At 53.6% G+C, this 16,743-nt stretch overlaps 1 protein-coding gene across 3 annotated transcripts in view; it reads left to right on the top strand.

The window, feature by feature from the left end:
• The window catches only part of HPSE2 (heparanase 2 (inactive)), a 104,730-nt gene that overhangs the window by 83,978 nt on the left and 4,009 nt on the right, over positions 1-16,743 (top strand). For all 3 annotated transcript variants that reach the window (XM_077183008.1, XM_054637525.2, XM_077183007.1), the window contains 3 exons: positions 6,351-6,444; positions 8,837-8,943; positions 9,739-9,853. In XM_077183008.1, coding sequence (XP_077039123.1) covers positions 6,351-6,444; positions 8,837-8,943; positions 9,739-9,853 — 316 coding nt within the window. The remainder of the gene's footprint in view (positions 1-6,350; positions 6,445-8,836; positions 8,944-9,738; positions 9,854-16,743) is intronic.

Here is a 16,743-nt window from a genome sequence, read left to right as displayed (position 1 = left end):
TGCTGATCGCATTTACTTAGTCCAGGAATTTGCTTTCTGCAACAGGGCTTGATGGCTGGGCCAAGCCCTTGGATGAGTTGAAGGAACAATCTTCCAGGCTTCAGATGTGGAGTTTCATCTGGTGTGCAGGGAATCTGCCTGCATGGCTGCTTTGAAACCGGTTCTTATAGGGTCAGTCTGAAGTGCCTGTCAGCTCTGGTGCTGAAGCAGCAGCTTGTGGCTGGGAGGGCTGGTGCAGCTCCCCAGAAGGGTCAGCAGAGCTGAGCTGCTGCCTGCTGACCCATTTCCACTGCAGTGCTCCTGCTTCTCCCCCAGCCAGGGTTTGCAGCTCTGGAGATAGCACTCGTATGTGATTGTGAGGACTGGCAATGGCCGCAGCTCTGAGCTGGGCTTCTGTACTGTTTATGAATAAATGTCAAAACAGTGTCTCATCCCTCTGCTCCAAACAGCAAAACAAAACAAAACAAGTTCCTTTGTATCCAAGAAGAAAATTATTAGCAGGAAACTAAACTGCTGTCTAATTTCAAGTATGAGTATTTTGGTTCCAAACCCTAAAGTTCTCCTGGGATATTGGTTATAAATTTGTCAAATCTGTTATTCCTTTGAAAAGTCTGTGCTCAATCCAGAAGGGGAATTGAGAAGGGAATATAGTGCAAGGAGCCCTGTTCTCTGTGTGAAAACAGAATATATCTGAAATATAATTGATAGAAAAATGACACAGGGTAGAAATGAGCAGCTCACCAGTGAGCCTCACTCACTCAACTGAGTATGGTTTCAGTTACATACTTAATATCACTCAGCACACATCACTGTGCCTCCCTCTTCAGAAGTAAAGGGTTGCTGGAGAGAGATGTGTGAATGGCTTCAAAGTGCTCAGGCAGTTTCCTCCAAAGGAGGGTGTGACAGTGGCTCCAAGAGATTTGGCATTTCCGTGATGATTTAGACTGTTTGGGTATGAGTGAACGCAGACCCCATCAGCCTTTGGATGTGGGTTCTCACTGCTCAGAATCCTCCCCACAGCCATCTCTTTGCTCTGTGCTGGTGTCCTCACACATAGGGAAGATTCATTGTCTGCTTAAGCCTGCAGCTGTGCCCAGTTCCATCCCCCAGCTCAGTCTGCACAACTGCTTTTCCATTCGAAGTCTCTCACACAGCTCCAAGTTTGTCATGTTTAATGTGCAAATCCTCATGCAATGCTGCCTCTGAAACACAAATCCCTATTACTTATGGGGAAAGTAAACATTTACATCTTCAAAACCAGTGGACATCTGTCCCTGTGGCTTCTTGGAGAATGCCAGCTCCTCTTCCAAGATACAAAGACACTTGTCCTATGTGGCAAATCAGGGTGCCAGACAGAGGTGCCAGACACACAGGCATGTGTGAGATGTTGCTTAGAATGCTTTTGCCTGGCTTGGTTTGGGTGACATCTCTTCTGGCCTAGTCATGGTGAGTGTGCAGGGGGAAATGCTCACAGGCAGTAGCACAGGGCAGATTTGCCAAAGGTGCCAGGAGACAGTTGCCCAGCATGAGCAGACCCACCAGTGTATGTACCCAGGGTGTATATTTGGGCTCACATCAGCCTCAGAGCGCTCAGAGTGCTGTGTCTTCACAGGCTGTGCCTGGAGGAAGGGGCTGCAGAAAAGAGTCTCTGACCAATTTGCACCTGTGTGATGGCTTTAAATCAAACCCACTACAACCTGTAAATAAATAAACCTGGTCAGGGCACAGCTTTGCCCACTGGCTTGCAATCCTCTTCACTGTCTGATGGAGGGAACAGTTCCTGGCAGCACCATGGCCTGGCCACCTGCACATTTCCAGGCAGTGCCAGGGCAAGGCTGGGGAGATGGCACAGGCCAGGGATGGCACCGGTGGTGAGATGGGCAAACCCATCTGGTGTGGGGTAGAGAAAGGCATGGGTGTGAGCTGTGCCTTTGGGGCCACAGAACAGCCCCCAGGCACTCTTCATCCAAGCCTTCATTAGCTGACTGGAGGTGGGCAGAACCTCTCACGTGCCTGCAGGGGTTTGGAAGGAGCAGGTCTCATCCTGCCTCTCCTCCATGAGAAGCAGGGCAGGGTGGCTGCCCACATCTTGCACTGCAGACACCCTCACCTGGGGATGATGCTCAGGGGCACCTGTCAGCAGAGGTGTGTCAGTCTCACAGCTGCAGTGGCAGCAGGGTGTCATGCTGGCTGTGAGGATCTGCCCTGCTCGGTGTCCTGGCAGGCAGGTCCCTAATTCCAAGCAGACTCTCCCTGCAGCGCAGGCAACAAAGTAGATCCGGAAATTCCTGAGCTTTGGGAAGTGGGCTTTAATGTAATTAACTGCAACAGAAGAAGAGGTCAGATAATAGGGGCAAAGGTTTCTCTTTAAAATGAAGGAAGATGTAAATGAAACCAGCTGCCCAGGAGTCAGTGCACTGCCTTCATTAAACATGGTATAATGCTTATGGTCCCGTGCAGCCGATCATGGATCTTGCCAGAAAACAGTTTTAAATGCAACGCCAGAGCTGGAGGTGAGAGGACAGAGACATGTAGCCAGCCCCTGAATTGCCCAAGTGCTCTGGTGCCTGGCACTGTCCCTCTCTGGGAGGCAGTGGGGAGCTGTGTGCAGCCTGGCCTGGCAGCCTGCTCAAGAACAAGGGCATTTCTCACTGGCAGCTGTGTTCAGCCCTGCCTCACTACTGCTCTCAGCTCATCTTTGTGCCATGCTACAGATCCATCAAAGGATGGAGGCCAGGAATTGGGGTGGTTCATTTCCTAGCACTGGCGTAAATTCTTGCCCAGCCCTTGGCTGAGTCCTTCCCCTGCACCACGCTCTGGTCTGGCCATCCCAGAGTGGCCCAGTCATACCTCCCTTTGCAAAGTGTGTGATCTCATCCTGGCTTTCCATGGCACAGTCAAATGACAGTTTTAGAAATGGGGCAATGTAAGCAGAGGGGGGAGAATTTGTCTCAGCTTTGTATAATAGGCATCCAGAGTATAATAGGACACCCAAAAGTACAGGTACATGGCCTTTCCTTCAAGATGTATGTCTCATCTGGGATTTAGTAGCTAGATCCATCTTTTTCTTGGCTGACTCTTCTCATCTTCTTGCAGACTGCCTGTTCATAGTGATAGTGGCATCAAACAGGGGGACACGATGGCCCAGCTCTGTATGTAATTGGCCATATCTATTCTCTCCTGAATTATGAGAAGCAGCATGGTCAGTGCTCATGGTGTGCATGCTGATGTCTCCCAGGCTTCAGGGCCACTGCTGTTGCTGTGGTGTTCCCCAGAGCCCACTGAAGGACCTGTCAGCCTGTGCTGGACACAAACAGCTTGTCCAAGAGCTGGGTGTGCTCTGCCTCTGCAGAGTCGTGGCTGACAGAGACCCCTGCCCGTGCTGGGGAGGGGCTGTCCATTCATCTCCTTGCTGGACTTAGGAGAGCAGGATGAGAGTGCCATGGACCCCAGGGCTGGCCTGGGGAGGTATTTGTCAGTGCTGGATTTCTCTGCAGCTGCTGCTGGCTTTTTTGGAGGTTGAAGAGTTGTGACTGTTTTTGGTTGTTGGTTTTGTTTGTTTTTTTTAAAGTCAAGTGCACTGAGTCATTGTAAATATCAGCAAAGCTGCAGCCTTTACTCCAAGGAATAATCCACGCCTAATGAGCTCTTCTCTTGCTTTAAAGGCCTGACAGTTGTTTGCATTTTGTGGATTTCTATACTGCCTATACTGACAGTTAAAGTTACCAAAAGGAAGTGCCTTAACTCAATGAGATGAACACTACAGCTGGCAACCCATTCCTGAGTAGCCAGGTATCAGCACAGACCTCAGTTCCTCTCTCTTCCTCACAAGCCTTGTGACACTGGAGCCATTTTCCCTTTTTCCTAGTCTGAGGAGGATGAAACTACGTGTTGGCAACTGAGGACTTCCCAGGCAGATTTGCTAGAGGTCCTTGCCCGTTTTATTGAAGCCTGTAATTGTCATCATGCTCTGTTTACACACCCAAAGCTGAAGTGTTCCCCTCCTCATGCTGCCAGGAAATATGCTACCAAGATTTCTTGATACCGAGGCAGGAATACTGATACTTTATTTCTGTCCTTTGTGCCTCTACCAGTGTCTGTTTCTTTGGGCTGGTAATGAAGGTGTCAAAAAAAAAAAAGTCACCATGGCACATATTCCAGAGTATTTCTCTTCCCTGTAGGGTCTGGGCTGTGCTGGGTGCATCAGCACCTCCCCAGGTGATTTCTGGGGGACGGAGCCTCCTCTGGCTCTGCTGCTGCTCTGGCAGGGGAGCTGCATGTCAGAGCACACCTCTGCTTGGATGAGGTGATGCGGAGGTGCAAGCTTGTCTTTGCTCTCCAAGGGATTCATCCTGGCTCTGGGACCATACTGGCCAAGGAGCCAGACCCTGCAGAAAGCCTGATGCATTGGAGGGGTCATACACAGACTGAGGTCCATCTAACTCCATCTTTTCCCTGTGAATACAACCTTTTTTATGTCTTTCAGCCGGTTTTCAGCCTAGGTGATGGGGTTTTTAGTCCACAGCAGTCTGAAAAAGTCATTTCTGCTCAGTTTTTAAGTGCAGTGCTAAACTCCAAACATCTGCCATCCCCAGAGAACACTGCTTTGTAATTTTGTCTTAAAAAGTAATCTGTGTAAACCCCACCACTGCCTGCTGCTCACAGATCTGCTCTCCTCCCAGCAGCCAGTGGTTGCATAGTGTGTAAGTGATCTGAGTGATTTTGAACACCTCCTAAACTCTCCCTGGAGATTATCTCTGCCCTTAGCACCTTCCAGTCACCATGGGTGTGCAGAAATGCCTCGTGCCTCCTTACCCAGTCACACAATGTTGGGGTGCCTGGCACGTTCCCGTGCTTGGCTGGGGACACAGCTGGGGCTGCACGCCTCAGGGGGGCTGACACAGGAGGTTCTTCTCGTTGAATGCATTTGCAAGTAATAGAATTCTGCTCTGGGACAGTTAGGGACTTGGAGCAGTGAGACACAAAATCCTCTCCAAGCACTCATGCATGTTGCACATGTGCCAGGTGCTCTGTCTGAGGCTGAGTTAGCCCACGGCATCCTTTGGGGATGCTCCTGCATTCCAGCACCCAAGTGAATCAGCCACTACAACTGCTGTAGGTGCTCACTGCTGCAGATGAGATGCATGTCAGGGAGAAAGCAGCCCTGGAAAGGTGAATCCACCTTTCCTCAGAGCCCAGGTCTTTAGCTCATTGTGCATCCCAGCACCCACAGCTGCACCGAGGTCTGCAGGGAGGGAGAGGGCTCTGTGCAACTCTGGTGAAATCCGAGTGCATGTAGATCCAGTGAGGGATCAGAGGCAATGACTCAGCCTCACCAGCCCCAGCCAGAGCTGCTGCTGTTCCTGGGAACCTCCATCCCCCCAACGTGGCTCTGACATTCTCTGGGGCTTGCTGGGGTGAGTGGCTGATACACAATGCAGATTTGGGAGGAGAAGGTTCATAAAGTTTCTCTTCGAAACCTATTTATCAGAAAAAGGGCTGGCCCAGGGGTATGCCAGTGCATGCTGCAGCAGGTATCCTGTTCCCTGCAAGACTGGCAGGAGCCTCTGGGAGATGTACAAGGGCTGCCATTTCTCTTTGCATGGAGGAGAGGTGACAGCCCAAGGCTCTCCCTCAGGAGGAGCAGGCTGGGATTCCCTCTTGACACAGGGTATGTGCAGTCAGGACAGAATGCTTCACCTTATGTCCTGGAGCCAGCAAACAGCAGTGAGACATTTCAGAGCTTTCCTCTCACACTTAGAGACAGATGATTCACAATGTTATGGGCAGCACTGTAGCTGTACTTCATAAAATCAAGCACATGGAGAGCAGGAATCAGCCCCCTGTATGGGAAACACTCCCTGGCATTCCTAGGCCAGAAGGTATTTCTGTGAGAGCAGGACTTCCTCTGCTGGTAACAGCCACAACTCTCTTGTCAGGGGGATTCAGCTGAGGATTTTTCTGGAAGAGCAAGCAAGGAAGGTGTAGGTTGTGCAAGAGGGCTGCAAAGCCTTTGCAGGTGGCATTTTGCTCCCAGCCTTTAGAATACTACCCCCAGAGTTTCACCCGCAAAAGTTAAGAAATTGCAAAACTTCCCATTGCTCCTGAAGTGCAGGATGCTCAGTGTTTAGGGTGTGTCCACCTTACATCCTGTTTTGGAGACTGAAATCTGCCAGACTGAGCATCTGCCAGACAGGCATGGCCAGAGGGCCAGGACAGGACAGGGTGCAAGCAGGGATTCCCCAGAGCAAAGGAACATCTTGGTATGGGGCAGCAGCAGGACAAGAGGATGTGGTCTGGGGACAGAGACACTTCCAGCTTCTGAGCTTGTCTTCTTATTTCCCTTCCAGTTACTACATTGATGGTCGAGTGGCCAAGGTGACAGACTTCCTGAAAACACGGCTGTTAGACACACTGTCAGACCAGATCAGGAAAATCCAGAAGGTGAGCAGGTGCAGAGGGTCTGCAGGGCTGAGGGGACACCGCGGCTGCAGTGCCTGGCTGGGGCACAGCTCATGGCCAGGGCACAGCACCCACAGCTCCCAAGGCAGCTGGGCTGGGCAGGGAGGGAGAGTGGGCCCTGTGCTCTCGGGGAAAGTGCAGCCAGGCCTGTTCAGGGCAGGGCTGAGACACCAGGCAGCACAAAGCCTGGCCCCAGGGTGGGGTGTGTGCTGGGTTGTGAGGGAAATGGCCACAGGCTGCAGCACAGCATGGGTTGTGCAGGTGTGCTAGGACACGGGGCAGCAGAAAACACCATGCAATGCAAGGCCCTGCTAAGGCAGCTACTGGCCTGAGGCTCCCATCTGTCTGTCCTTGAAGGCAGCAGCATGTAATGAGGGTGAAACTGAGCCTGCTCCCCAGAAGAAGGAGAGGAGAGAGCAGCCAGGTGGTACCAAACCTCCCATAGCCAGTGCTATGTGTGCTCAGGAGGGGCTCCTACCACCACATCTTGCCCCACTTGCTCACAGTGTGGCTGGAAATGTTGCTTGCAAAGTAGTGGCAGTTGCATTCCCAGAGTGATTCTCACTGGTGGAGAATTGTGACCATTATGAACTAGTGTCCTTTTTCCCTGATAATCATGCTTTGACTGCGACAAAAAACCCAGCTGTTGCTGGCCTGTGGTGTCAGAGTCCATGGCTGGCTCGTGAGTGCTCCTTCCCTCCCTGTCCAGGGGACCCAGCTCACATCTCTACCAATGGGATACATGGCAGGGGCTCAGCAGGGTTCCCCTGCTTGGCTGATAGAGGGGCCAGGGCTGAGACTGACACACTCAGCTGTCAGTCCTGGAAGAAATAAGGAACACCTAGTGAGTGAAAAAGGCCTTAGGGACCAGAGGAGATGTCCGTCCATCTGTCTTGTCTAGGTTTTCAAATCTTACCACTCACCACAATGTCTCACTTGCAATTCCTGCAGGGAGAAACCATAGAATGAGTAAACAACTCAAAGAGGCCCTGGGAAAGGGGATGAGAGGGTCAGTGCAGCAAAGCTGGAGGAGAGAAGCTCCTTGCTGAACCCTCTGGCACAAGCTGGGAGTCATCCCTGTGTGTGGATGATACTCCTGCTGTGGGGAGGCATGCCACAATGGAATCACAGTGGGGCAAGCGAGAGGCACCAGCTGACCCAGCCCTCAGGTACAATGCCCTGCCAAAAGTGGTGACATGTATCCCACCTCTGCTGCAGGTTGGAACCTGCTGGGAATGGAGTTGGACTCCATCCACTCCCAGACCAGAAGCGGCCAGGAGCTGCCCTTGGTGCAGTTTAGGGGAACCCTCACACCCATGGGCCAGAATTTGATGTGCACGGGGTAGGGCTGGGGAAGGCTCTCCTGGGAATGCCAGTGTGGCTGAGCAAAAGCACAGCACTGGGTGCTAATGGCCTCCAGCTTGGCTCTGAGTCCCTGCATCCTGCCGGGGCTGATTAGAGCAGCTGGACTTGTCCACTTGCCTGTTTTATTGCTTCCTCTCCGGCCGGGAAGGTGGCGGGCTTAGATAATTACAGGCAGGATGCCAACACCTCTGGGGCTTCAGGCAGGGCTGTCGGCTCTCACAGGCTGTGAGTGGGAGGCAGCCCAGAGCTGGCCTATTTAACATCTTTGAGGGATCCCAGTCCATCCAGCACATTCCAGCGCTCCTCACTAATGGGGCAGGATCCATCAGGCTGCTCAGAGCATTCCTGGGTTTGCAGACATCTGGTCTTGGGAGCTTGTCACCCAGCCTGGAGAAGTGGGACTGCAGGAGAAGGGACAGGGTGTGGTGCCGAAGGTTGCTCGGGCTGGGAGAGGGCAGCTCTGGCCAACTGAGATCCCACAGGTGTCTGCACTACTGGCTGAAGCCTGCTGAGGGGTGGGCCAGCATGCTCAGACCTGCATGTCCCACCTGTGCCATGGACCCCTCAGGTGGCCAAAGCAGCCCCTGCTCAGCTGTGGGACTGACTGTCCCATTGGGGCTCGGGGGCTACCCACGGCTGGCAGCCACCTTGACTGGGGTATGGCGAGCTAAGGTGACATGAGAGGGCAGTGTGTGGGACAGAGTGCATGGGAACACCACAGGGGAAGAGCAGGATCTGGGACTGGAAACATGAGAGTATGTTTGGGAGCAGCTCCAGAAGATGCAAGTGGACATGTTGGCAATGGAAGGAAAGAGTGAGGAATAGTGTCCCCCCCACCCAGCCAAGGTAAGGACACAGAGGGACACGCCATGGGCAGGCAGGCACTGACTGTCTACCAGCACCATCACCAAAGGTCTGCACAAGTCTTCCATGAGACAGGAGATGTCTGCCTTGGCTTTAAATCACAGGTGCACCAGAGTAATTTTGGTTGCTTTTGTCTCTCTTGCAGGTAGTGAACACGTACACGCCAGGGAAGAAGATCTGGCTGGAAGGTGTTGGCATGACCTCAGCTGGAGGCATGAACAACCTCTCCGACTCATACGCAGCCGGGTTCCTGTGAGTGACACTGGCTTGGCACCCCCAGGGCACTGCCCCCCGTGGGCTCTGCAGGCTGAGGTGCTGCAAAGGCACTGCAGCTGGAAGAGGGCAAACTCCAGGCCCAGAGACCCCTTCAGTACTCCCTGGCAGCCTGAGTGTTGTTAATTTCTCCATTTCGTACCTAGTACCCCTCCTCAGCTCTGCTTTCCATTTTCTCTCCTTTGAAGCTACAACCATTCCTGGCTCCTGGGGCTTGTCCACTGGCACAGCCCCATGGCCTGGACATCTGCTGCAAAGCCCCAGTCCAGACCTTCATAGCTGGCTGTGATCATGAAAGATGGAGGAAGATTAACTGAGCTTTGCAGGGAAGCACAGGGACATGCCTGGGCTATCAGGGCTGTAGCAGGCTGTGAGAATTGAAGATCTTGCCCATGGAATGTGAGAAGATGGGCCAGTGCAAAGGTCTGCTCTGCCCTGCTCAGACAGAGGGAGCAGAGTGCTGGCAGGCTGGGGGAGCACCTCTGGGCAGAGGGCTGAGATATTGGGGTGCACACAGGGGCTCAGGCACAGGTTTGGGACGTGCAAGCTGTGCACAGCTGGGGCAAGGGGAGAGACATGCAGACTTGCTGGGACAGGAATAGTGGGAGCCAGTTCATAAAACCATCAGGAGGCTTCAGCTCAGGTGCTGGAGCAGGGACCAGGTCGTATGCATGAGAGCAGCTGTGCCACTGGGACCAGGCAGTCCCCCCCAGTGTTCCCCCGTGGTGCCCCTGCCCCTCCATGGTGCCCTGGCTCTGTTCCCTCTGTCCCCAGGTGGCTGAACACGCTGGGCCTGCTGGCCAGCCAGGGCATCGACGTGGTGGTGCGCCATTCCTTCCTCGACCACGGCCACAACCACCTGGTGGACCAGAACTTCAACCCCTTGCCGGTAGGTCTGCCTAGGGATGTCATGCTGCTGCTGGCTTCTCCCTGCACGTTTGGGGGGATTCTCTCCTTGTGGCCTCTCTGAACTCTGCTGGGAAATGAATTTTCCAGATCTGTTCCTGACAGTGTTAATAGGAGATGTTGGTTCATGTCGAGTGTGACATGTTGGAGGCAGATGGGAGAGCGACACCTCTGTAGCTGAAATTTTGTCTGATGCCCCAGGGTTGTGGCACAGGAGAGAGGCTGGTACCACTGAGAGGTACCAGGGCAGGCTGGAGAGTTGGAGGGGTGGATGGGGTGCTGGCCCAAGGGAAGCCAGGCTGGAGCTTCAGCACCTGATTTCAGATTTCTAGAAACAAAGGCGAAAGCTCCACAGTGAGTAGTGATCTCATCAGTGCCCCACAACATCCCTCACTCCTCAGCAACACCTGGGCAGAGGGAACTCCCAGAACACATGGTGCTGATAAGGAAACCATATGAAAGAACCTGTTAAAAGTAGCAGGTTTCCTTTTCCTCTGGGGGTTAGTAAATATACTGCCTTGCAAGCAGAGAGCCTGGCAGAGCAGCTGAGTGCTCTGCATCTCTGCTAGAAGGGATTTATTGGTCCATGACCCAGCAGACACTGCCAGCAGGCTGGGGATCCCTGTTGGAGATGTGCACAACCCTGACACTGTGAGCCTGCCCTTGATGCTGTGCTGGGCTCTCAGGGGTGGCTGCAGGGGAGCAAAGTCTGAGGGAGCTGCATCTCAGCCAGCTCTGCCTGCTCAGGCAATGAAAACAGCATCCCTGAGCATCAGGCTGGCTCCAGAGAACAAACCAGTGAGCAGGAGAGCATGGCCTCCTGCCCGTGCTGCTCTGGGTATCTCCTGGGGCACCTTGGTGTGTTCCCACATGCAGCCTTCCAGCAAGCTCACCTGCCAGCTCTGGGGGCCCAGCCTAGGGGGCTTTGAGCTTTGTCTGAGATGAACCTGAGCTTACAGCTCAATGGATTTCTCCTGAAGAGCCTGGATTTCCCTGACCAAGCCACATCACCCCCTTTCCCAGGGCTTCAGGACCCCAGATTGCTCCTGGCTGGATGGGTGCGGGCCAGCTCCTGCCTGCTGAGTGCACAAGGGTGTGGCCAGCTCTCCTGGCACAGCGGGGGCAGAGGGTGCCCACGGCCAGCTCTGCTGGCACAGTGGGGGCAGAGGGTGCCCACGGCCAGCTCTGCTGGCACAGGGGGCAGAGGGTGCCCACGGCCAGCTCTGCTGGCACAGCAGGGCAGCAGCCCCAGATATCAGCTGGAGAAGGAATGCAGTTCAGAACGGGATTGGAGCCAGGGAAGGAGTTAGAGGAATAAACCCCAGGCTGATAAACACAATGGAAGTCTTTAACTTGGATTTTGCTGTTGTTTTAAAGATAAGTCTCCCAGTAAGTGAGGTGCCAATTGCTGTCATGATTGTTTCCTCACTCTCCCACGTTCTTCAGCGCCGATCCCACATCCCACCACTGTGCTCCTGCACAAACTCAGGCAGGTGCTTCCACAACCTCTTTCCCTCCACTCCTGCGCTATAAAAGAGCCACGGACAGGTGAAAACCGACAAAGGGTTTTAAAAAGCTGCCGTAAAGCCCGGCAAGACCAGGCGGTGACCCGCTCTGCGGGACGGCTGCTGCTCTTTTCCCGTGGGAGCTGTCAGGAGATAAAAGCCGCTGGCTGTACCTGTGCGGGGCCGGCGCTGTGAAATACAATCTGCTCATTAGCTGCCATGACAAAGAGGTTTCCGCACGCCGGCTGGGCGTGAGGCAGCTCTCAGCTGCCTGCTGAGAGAAGGGCTGCACCGCCACGGCATCAATCACAGCTCCGGCTGGCAGCTCCTCAGGGAGATGGGAGCCAGGCCCGGGCTCCCCAGAGCCGCCTTTGCACCTCCTTCTCCTCCCTGCCCCTGCTGCTTGTCCAATAAGAGAATGGTCTCAGTGGCAACAGGCACCGAAGCTTTGCAGTGAAATTAGGAAGATGCTCATATCTCTGCTGGGCTTCCCATACTCAGCTGACTCATGAGCTAAGCGACATCTTGTGCCTTTTGGGACATTTTGCAAGAGACGTGGTCCTTGTGTGCCCCTCCAGGTCCTTCACCCATGGAAGGGCAGCCTGAGTGCCCATTCTGGTTGCCAGAATTGCCTGTCCACTCTCCCTCTGAGCTCAAGTGTTTTACTGCCTTGTTATTTTTGAGATAACATTTTCATGTATGGTTGGAGTGCTTTTTCTTGCTGAGTGATTGGAGCAGTCAGCTGTATAATAGTCAGAGAAGCCCTCCAAATAAAGCCTTATGCAGGTACATCAGTCTGCCTGCCTGCACTTAAACCTGTACATGTGTGGGAGTGAGGAGTGCAGGGAAGGAGGGCAGGAGCAGCACTAATATTTGCTCGTCACAGGGCAGTGCCTTTGAAATGCTGATCCAGCATACAGTACCTCTAGGATCATTTCAGGCATGCAACGTACATACTCTATCTCTCTTTCCTTAATATCTCTCTGAAACAGTCCAGAGGGAAGCAATACATTTATTTCACCCCAGGCAGACATGAGATTTCTCTTCAGATTCTTACAGAATGTTAAAGACGTTTTTCAGTGCTCTTCCACGTGGTACTCACCTCTTTTTTATCCATCCTTGGTATTGATTTCTGCTCCTTTAATGTACAATGCTGTAAGGTTATATCTATGCAGAGAAAAAACTTGGGCATATTTCTAGGCAGGACTTGAGGAACACAAACCCCATGGAAAAGCCAAAGCTGGAAACCAGACTTCCATTTCCTGTGGCTCCTCATGGACCTTCCTCTAATGACTCTGGGCAGGGAGATACTGAGTTCAGTAGATACTTTAAGTTCTTTTCTGCATATAAGATTCATATGCAGGATGAGAAAGTCCCAGAGGGATCAAGGGTGAATGGACAGCAGGGGCTGCCTGCTCAGCTGTGGTGGTAGAAGACAATATGATATTGCCTGTGAATTGATGGTGTCCTTGAGAAAGCATCACAGCAGTGCGAAGGGCTGTGCCCAATGGTGCTGTGATCAGATGCTTGGATGCTGCTGGTGATTTTTCACCTCCTTGGCTTTGCCCAAAGGCACTGAGGAGAACTCAATGGGAAAGAACATGACTCTGTCCTGGAGGAGGAAGGACCCTGGGCTCATATCAGGTCTGTCTGACCTGTCCCGAGCACCTCCGCATTAGGGGATGGGTTGGGCCCCCCCAGTTTCCGGGCCCAAGGAGGCAAGGGGCCCTCGGTGAGGTGCCAGGAGCAGGAGCGGGTCCCCGGCCGTGCTCCGCCTGCTGCACGTACTCGCTCCCCGGTGCGCTCATTAGCGGAGCTGCTTTGGCAGGAGGCGCCGCTAATTGCAGCGGAAGGTCCCAGCCGTCCCCCGGTCTGTCCCTCTCCCGCCCCTGCGCTCCCCTGGCCAGGGCTGCGGGGGCCGGGTCCTCGCCCAGCTGTGCCCATGCCCATCCCGGCACCAGCGGGGTTCAGCCCTGCTGCTGCACCCGCTCCTCTGCACATCTCTCAGTGTCACCGCGCTGCACACACGCGGAGCCGAGCACCGGGGCAGGAGCACGGCCGCTGCTCCCCGCAGGGACCCTCGGCTCCGGGTCACTGTCTGGGACCGTGTGCCATGCAGGCAGAGGCACGGGCCCAAGTCTGGGAGTGACAAAGGGTGGGGAGAGGGAGCAGGTTCAATGGAGCTTGCACACACACATGGAAGCTGTTCCTGAGGACTGTAAATCTGTGCGCGGGCGTCTGGCACCCCCATCTGCCCTGCATGCTAGAGCACTGACTCTGGTGGGAGTGATGCCTGCAGACAGGGAAGAGGTGAGAGGGGCAAGGGTTGGCAGGAACTGTTGTTAGAGGATGTTTGCTCTGGCCACTGATGGGAGGGGTGAAGTCCCGTGCAGTTCAGGTGTGCACAGGGGAAAAGCTCTCCCATGAGATGTCAAGCTAAAGCATGGTCTGCTGAAGGGCAGAGTGGAAATGATGCCCTGTGGAAGTCTTCCAGAGAGCCTTGGCACAACTGCCTGGAGCAGGTTTGAGCAGAGCATCCAATCCACTGCCTGTCCTTTCTATCATGTCTCAGGGACTGAGGCATTGTCTGCTTTCTGCACCCTTTCTCCTTCCAGGAGTTCCAGGCTGTCTCTGAGGATCGTTGTATCCGTGAATGAGGAGACAGATTTAAAGCAGCTAAACTCTGCTTGTTGTCACGGTGGGTTAAGGGGCCTTTCCCTCTTGGTGCACTCTGAAGTGCATATGCATGGACTCTTAAATGGATCAAGGCCCTGCTAGCAGCTCTGGCACCCACCCACTGGAGCTGCAAGACATGTGCAGAGCTGGAGCTGGACTGTTCCTCCTGCACAGGAGTCTGGGGCAGAAACAAAATGCATCTGGGACTGGCAGCAGCAGCTTGGTCTTGGAAGGATGGACACAGCCATGGCTCACATCTCCAGAGGCACCATGCTAGTGCTAAACCTGCCCAGCTTGGTCACAGAGCCAACCCAGGGCTGTGGATGAGATGGGACAGAAAGACCATTCCCAGAGTGGATTGGTGCTCTGGAAGAACAGGAAACAGAAGAATTGCATTTGGTTTCCAAGCCCTCTGATCTGGCAACTCTGCTCCCTTCCGGTAGCCTGCATCGCCTGGACCCTGTTAGGGAGAGGTGATGACAAAAGAGAGATTTGGCTGTTCCTCCATCTGCTCAGATCCCAAGAAGGTGGGGAGGCCACTGGCTGGAGGCAGGCTGTGCTGGGCAGTAGGCAGGGGTCACGTCCTACCCAGCACTCTCCTGTTTCCTGGGCAGGCTGTCCCCTCAGTGCCACTGATGCCTGGCAGCAATTCCTGTGGCTGCCACTCCCACTGTTGGAATTTTGCTGCAGACCACTTGCCTGAGGAGGAAGCTGCAGGAAGACATAAGGGCATAAGGCAATGCAGGAAAGAATGGTGTGAGATGAAGTGTTTGCAGCCGTTAGAGCAGGAAGGAAGAGGATCAGCACAGAGAAAGCAACAGATGCCCAGGCAGAGACGTCAGCAGCTTCAGAGGACTGGTGGTGAGGCACTGCTGGGATGTGGCCTCAGCAAAAGAGGGATTGGTCAGCATCAGCTGACCGTTCATGGGCGGTGGTGTCTGGATCAAAGGTCTGTCCTGCCCAGCAGGGCAGAGCAGAGGGAAGAGGCAAGGGGCCCCTTGGCTGCAGCATCTCTGTGTGCTGCCTCCTCCTCCCCTGCTGGTGCCTCTGGCAGGTCAGTCCACTTGAAGCTCCCTTGTTTGGGGCTAGAAGGAGCCTTGTTCCCCATTCATAGACTGTCCCCTGTGGTGCTCACTCACAGACTCCCCAATACAGCAGCAAATGTTACAGGGACTGCTCAGTTCTTCACAACCTCCACACAAAGAGGGGCACACACAAAACAGCAAACAGATAATGTCCCTGAGGGTGGGGGCATGAGAGCTCATGAAGGCAGCATTAGTGTCTGAAGCTGGCGATTTTGACTTCAGAAAATGTTGTTCCCTTCGGGATGAGGCCCTGCCCCACTCTGCTTGTCACAGGACCTTGCAAAGGGTTTGGCTGAGAAAACCTTGAACTCCCACTTAAGAAGCACATAAAACTCAGGGATAATGTTAAAAGCAGCATTATCCAGCCTTGCTGGAAGAACAAGCAGCTATGGCTTGAACAGGATGTAAGGACCTCCATGGGGAGAAAGCTTTGGATGCTGAGAATCTCTTTAATCTTGTGGAAAAAGCAAGAACAAGAACCACTGGTTGGAAGCTGAAGCCAGACAAATTCAGGACAAAAATAAGGAGTGGGACTGTTAACAGTATGGATATGTAACTGCTGGAACAGGCTCCCTGGGAAGTGGCAGCTTCTCCATCCCTCCAGATCTTCACAACCACAATCACTACTTTTCTGTAGTATGCTTTTGTCAAAAAGAAGCCATCAGGTTCATCAAAGGGATAAAAGAGCAAAGCCCTCTGTCCTGTGGTGTTCAGACCAGCCAGCCCTTATCTCCACACAGGTTGCTTGGACGTGGAAAAATGCAGACAAAGGTGCAGCACTGGAGCTCTCTGTAACTGGCTGCTGAAACTCGAGTGCACATAAAGCACAGGGGAAGAACTTGGGCAGCTTCAGAAGCAGGAAGAAGCAATGAAAAGTGGAATAGGGTGAGCAGCAGCCAGCTGATGCTGCTGGTGACTTGGGAACAGAAAGCCATGCCCTGGCAGCCCCAGCCAGAGGAGGTTGTGCACCACAGGCTCACAGCCTACTTCTTTGAAATTCAGCTGCCTTTGTTGGTTACAGTTCCCAGGACACTGAAGGGCTATGGCTCTTTTACTCTGATTTTCTGGTTATGGAAACATCTCACATGTGGGGAGCACAGAGCTGAACAAATTCAGGTGGGCAGCAGAGCTGCTTTGCTGCCTCTAGGAGAGAGCCTGGGGATAACTCCTGCCCTTCTCCTGATGGCTCTGCAGACAGGAGGGTCTGGCAAACAGTTTTGCCCCAGGGCCTGCCTAATCAACCTTGTTTCCAAAAGCTGAAGTCTCTAAAACTTCTGTAATGAAGTAAACTGTGCCAAGAGATCAAGTAGGACCCTCTGGGCTTTCCCTCTCTAGTGGAAAGCTTGTATGTCTTCACTGGCCCCATGGGGCTCAGAAGGTGAGGCTCCCTGAGCTCTGCACATCAGCTCACTCAACACAAGCTCCCCTCCTGCCCACAAATCAGGGGTCCCGGACAGGAGACCACCTGAGGCACAGGAAGGCTCTGCCTTCAGGTGCTCCTCACCTGCACTACTGCTTGATGGCTCTGCAAAGTATTTAAACCAAGAAAGATCCCTCGATTCTCATGGGACTAATAACAAACCAGATTCCTCCCTGCTATCCCTCCT

Source organism: Agelaius phoeniceus, chromosome 9, assembly GCF_051311805.1.
Source record: "Agelaius phoeniceus isolate bAgePho1 chromosome 9, bAgePho1.hap1, whole genome shotgun sequence".
Lineage (NCBI taxonomy): Eukaryota > Metazoa > Chordata > Aves > Passeriformes > Icteridae > Agelaius > Agelaius phoeniceus.
This window is presented reverse-complemented; position numbering and strand designations above follow the sequence as displayed.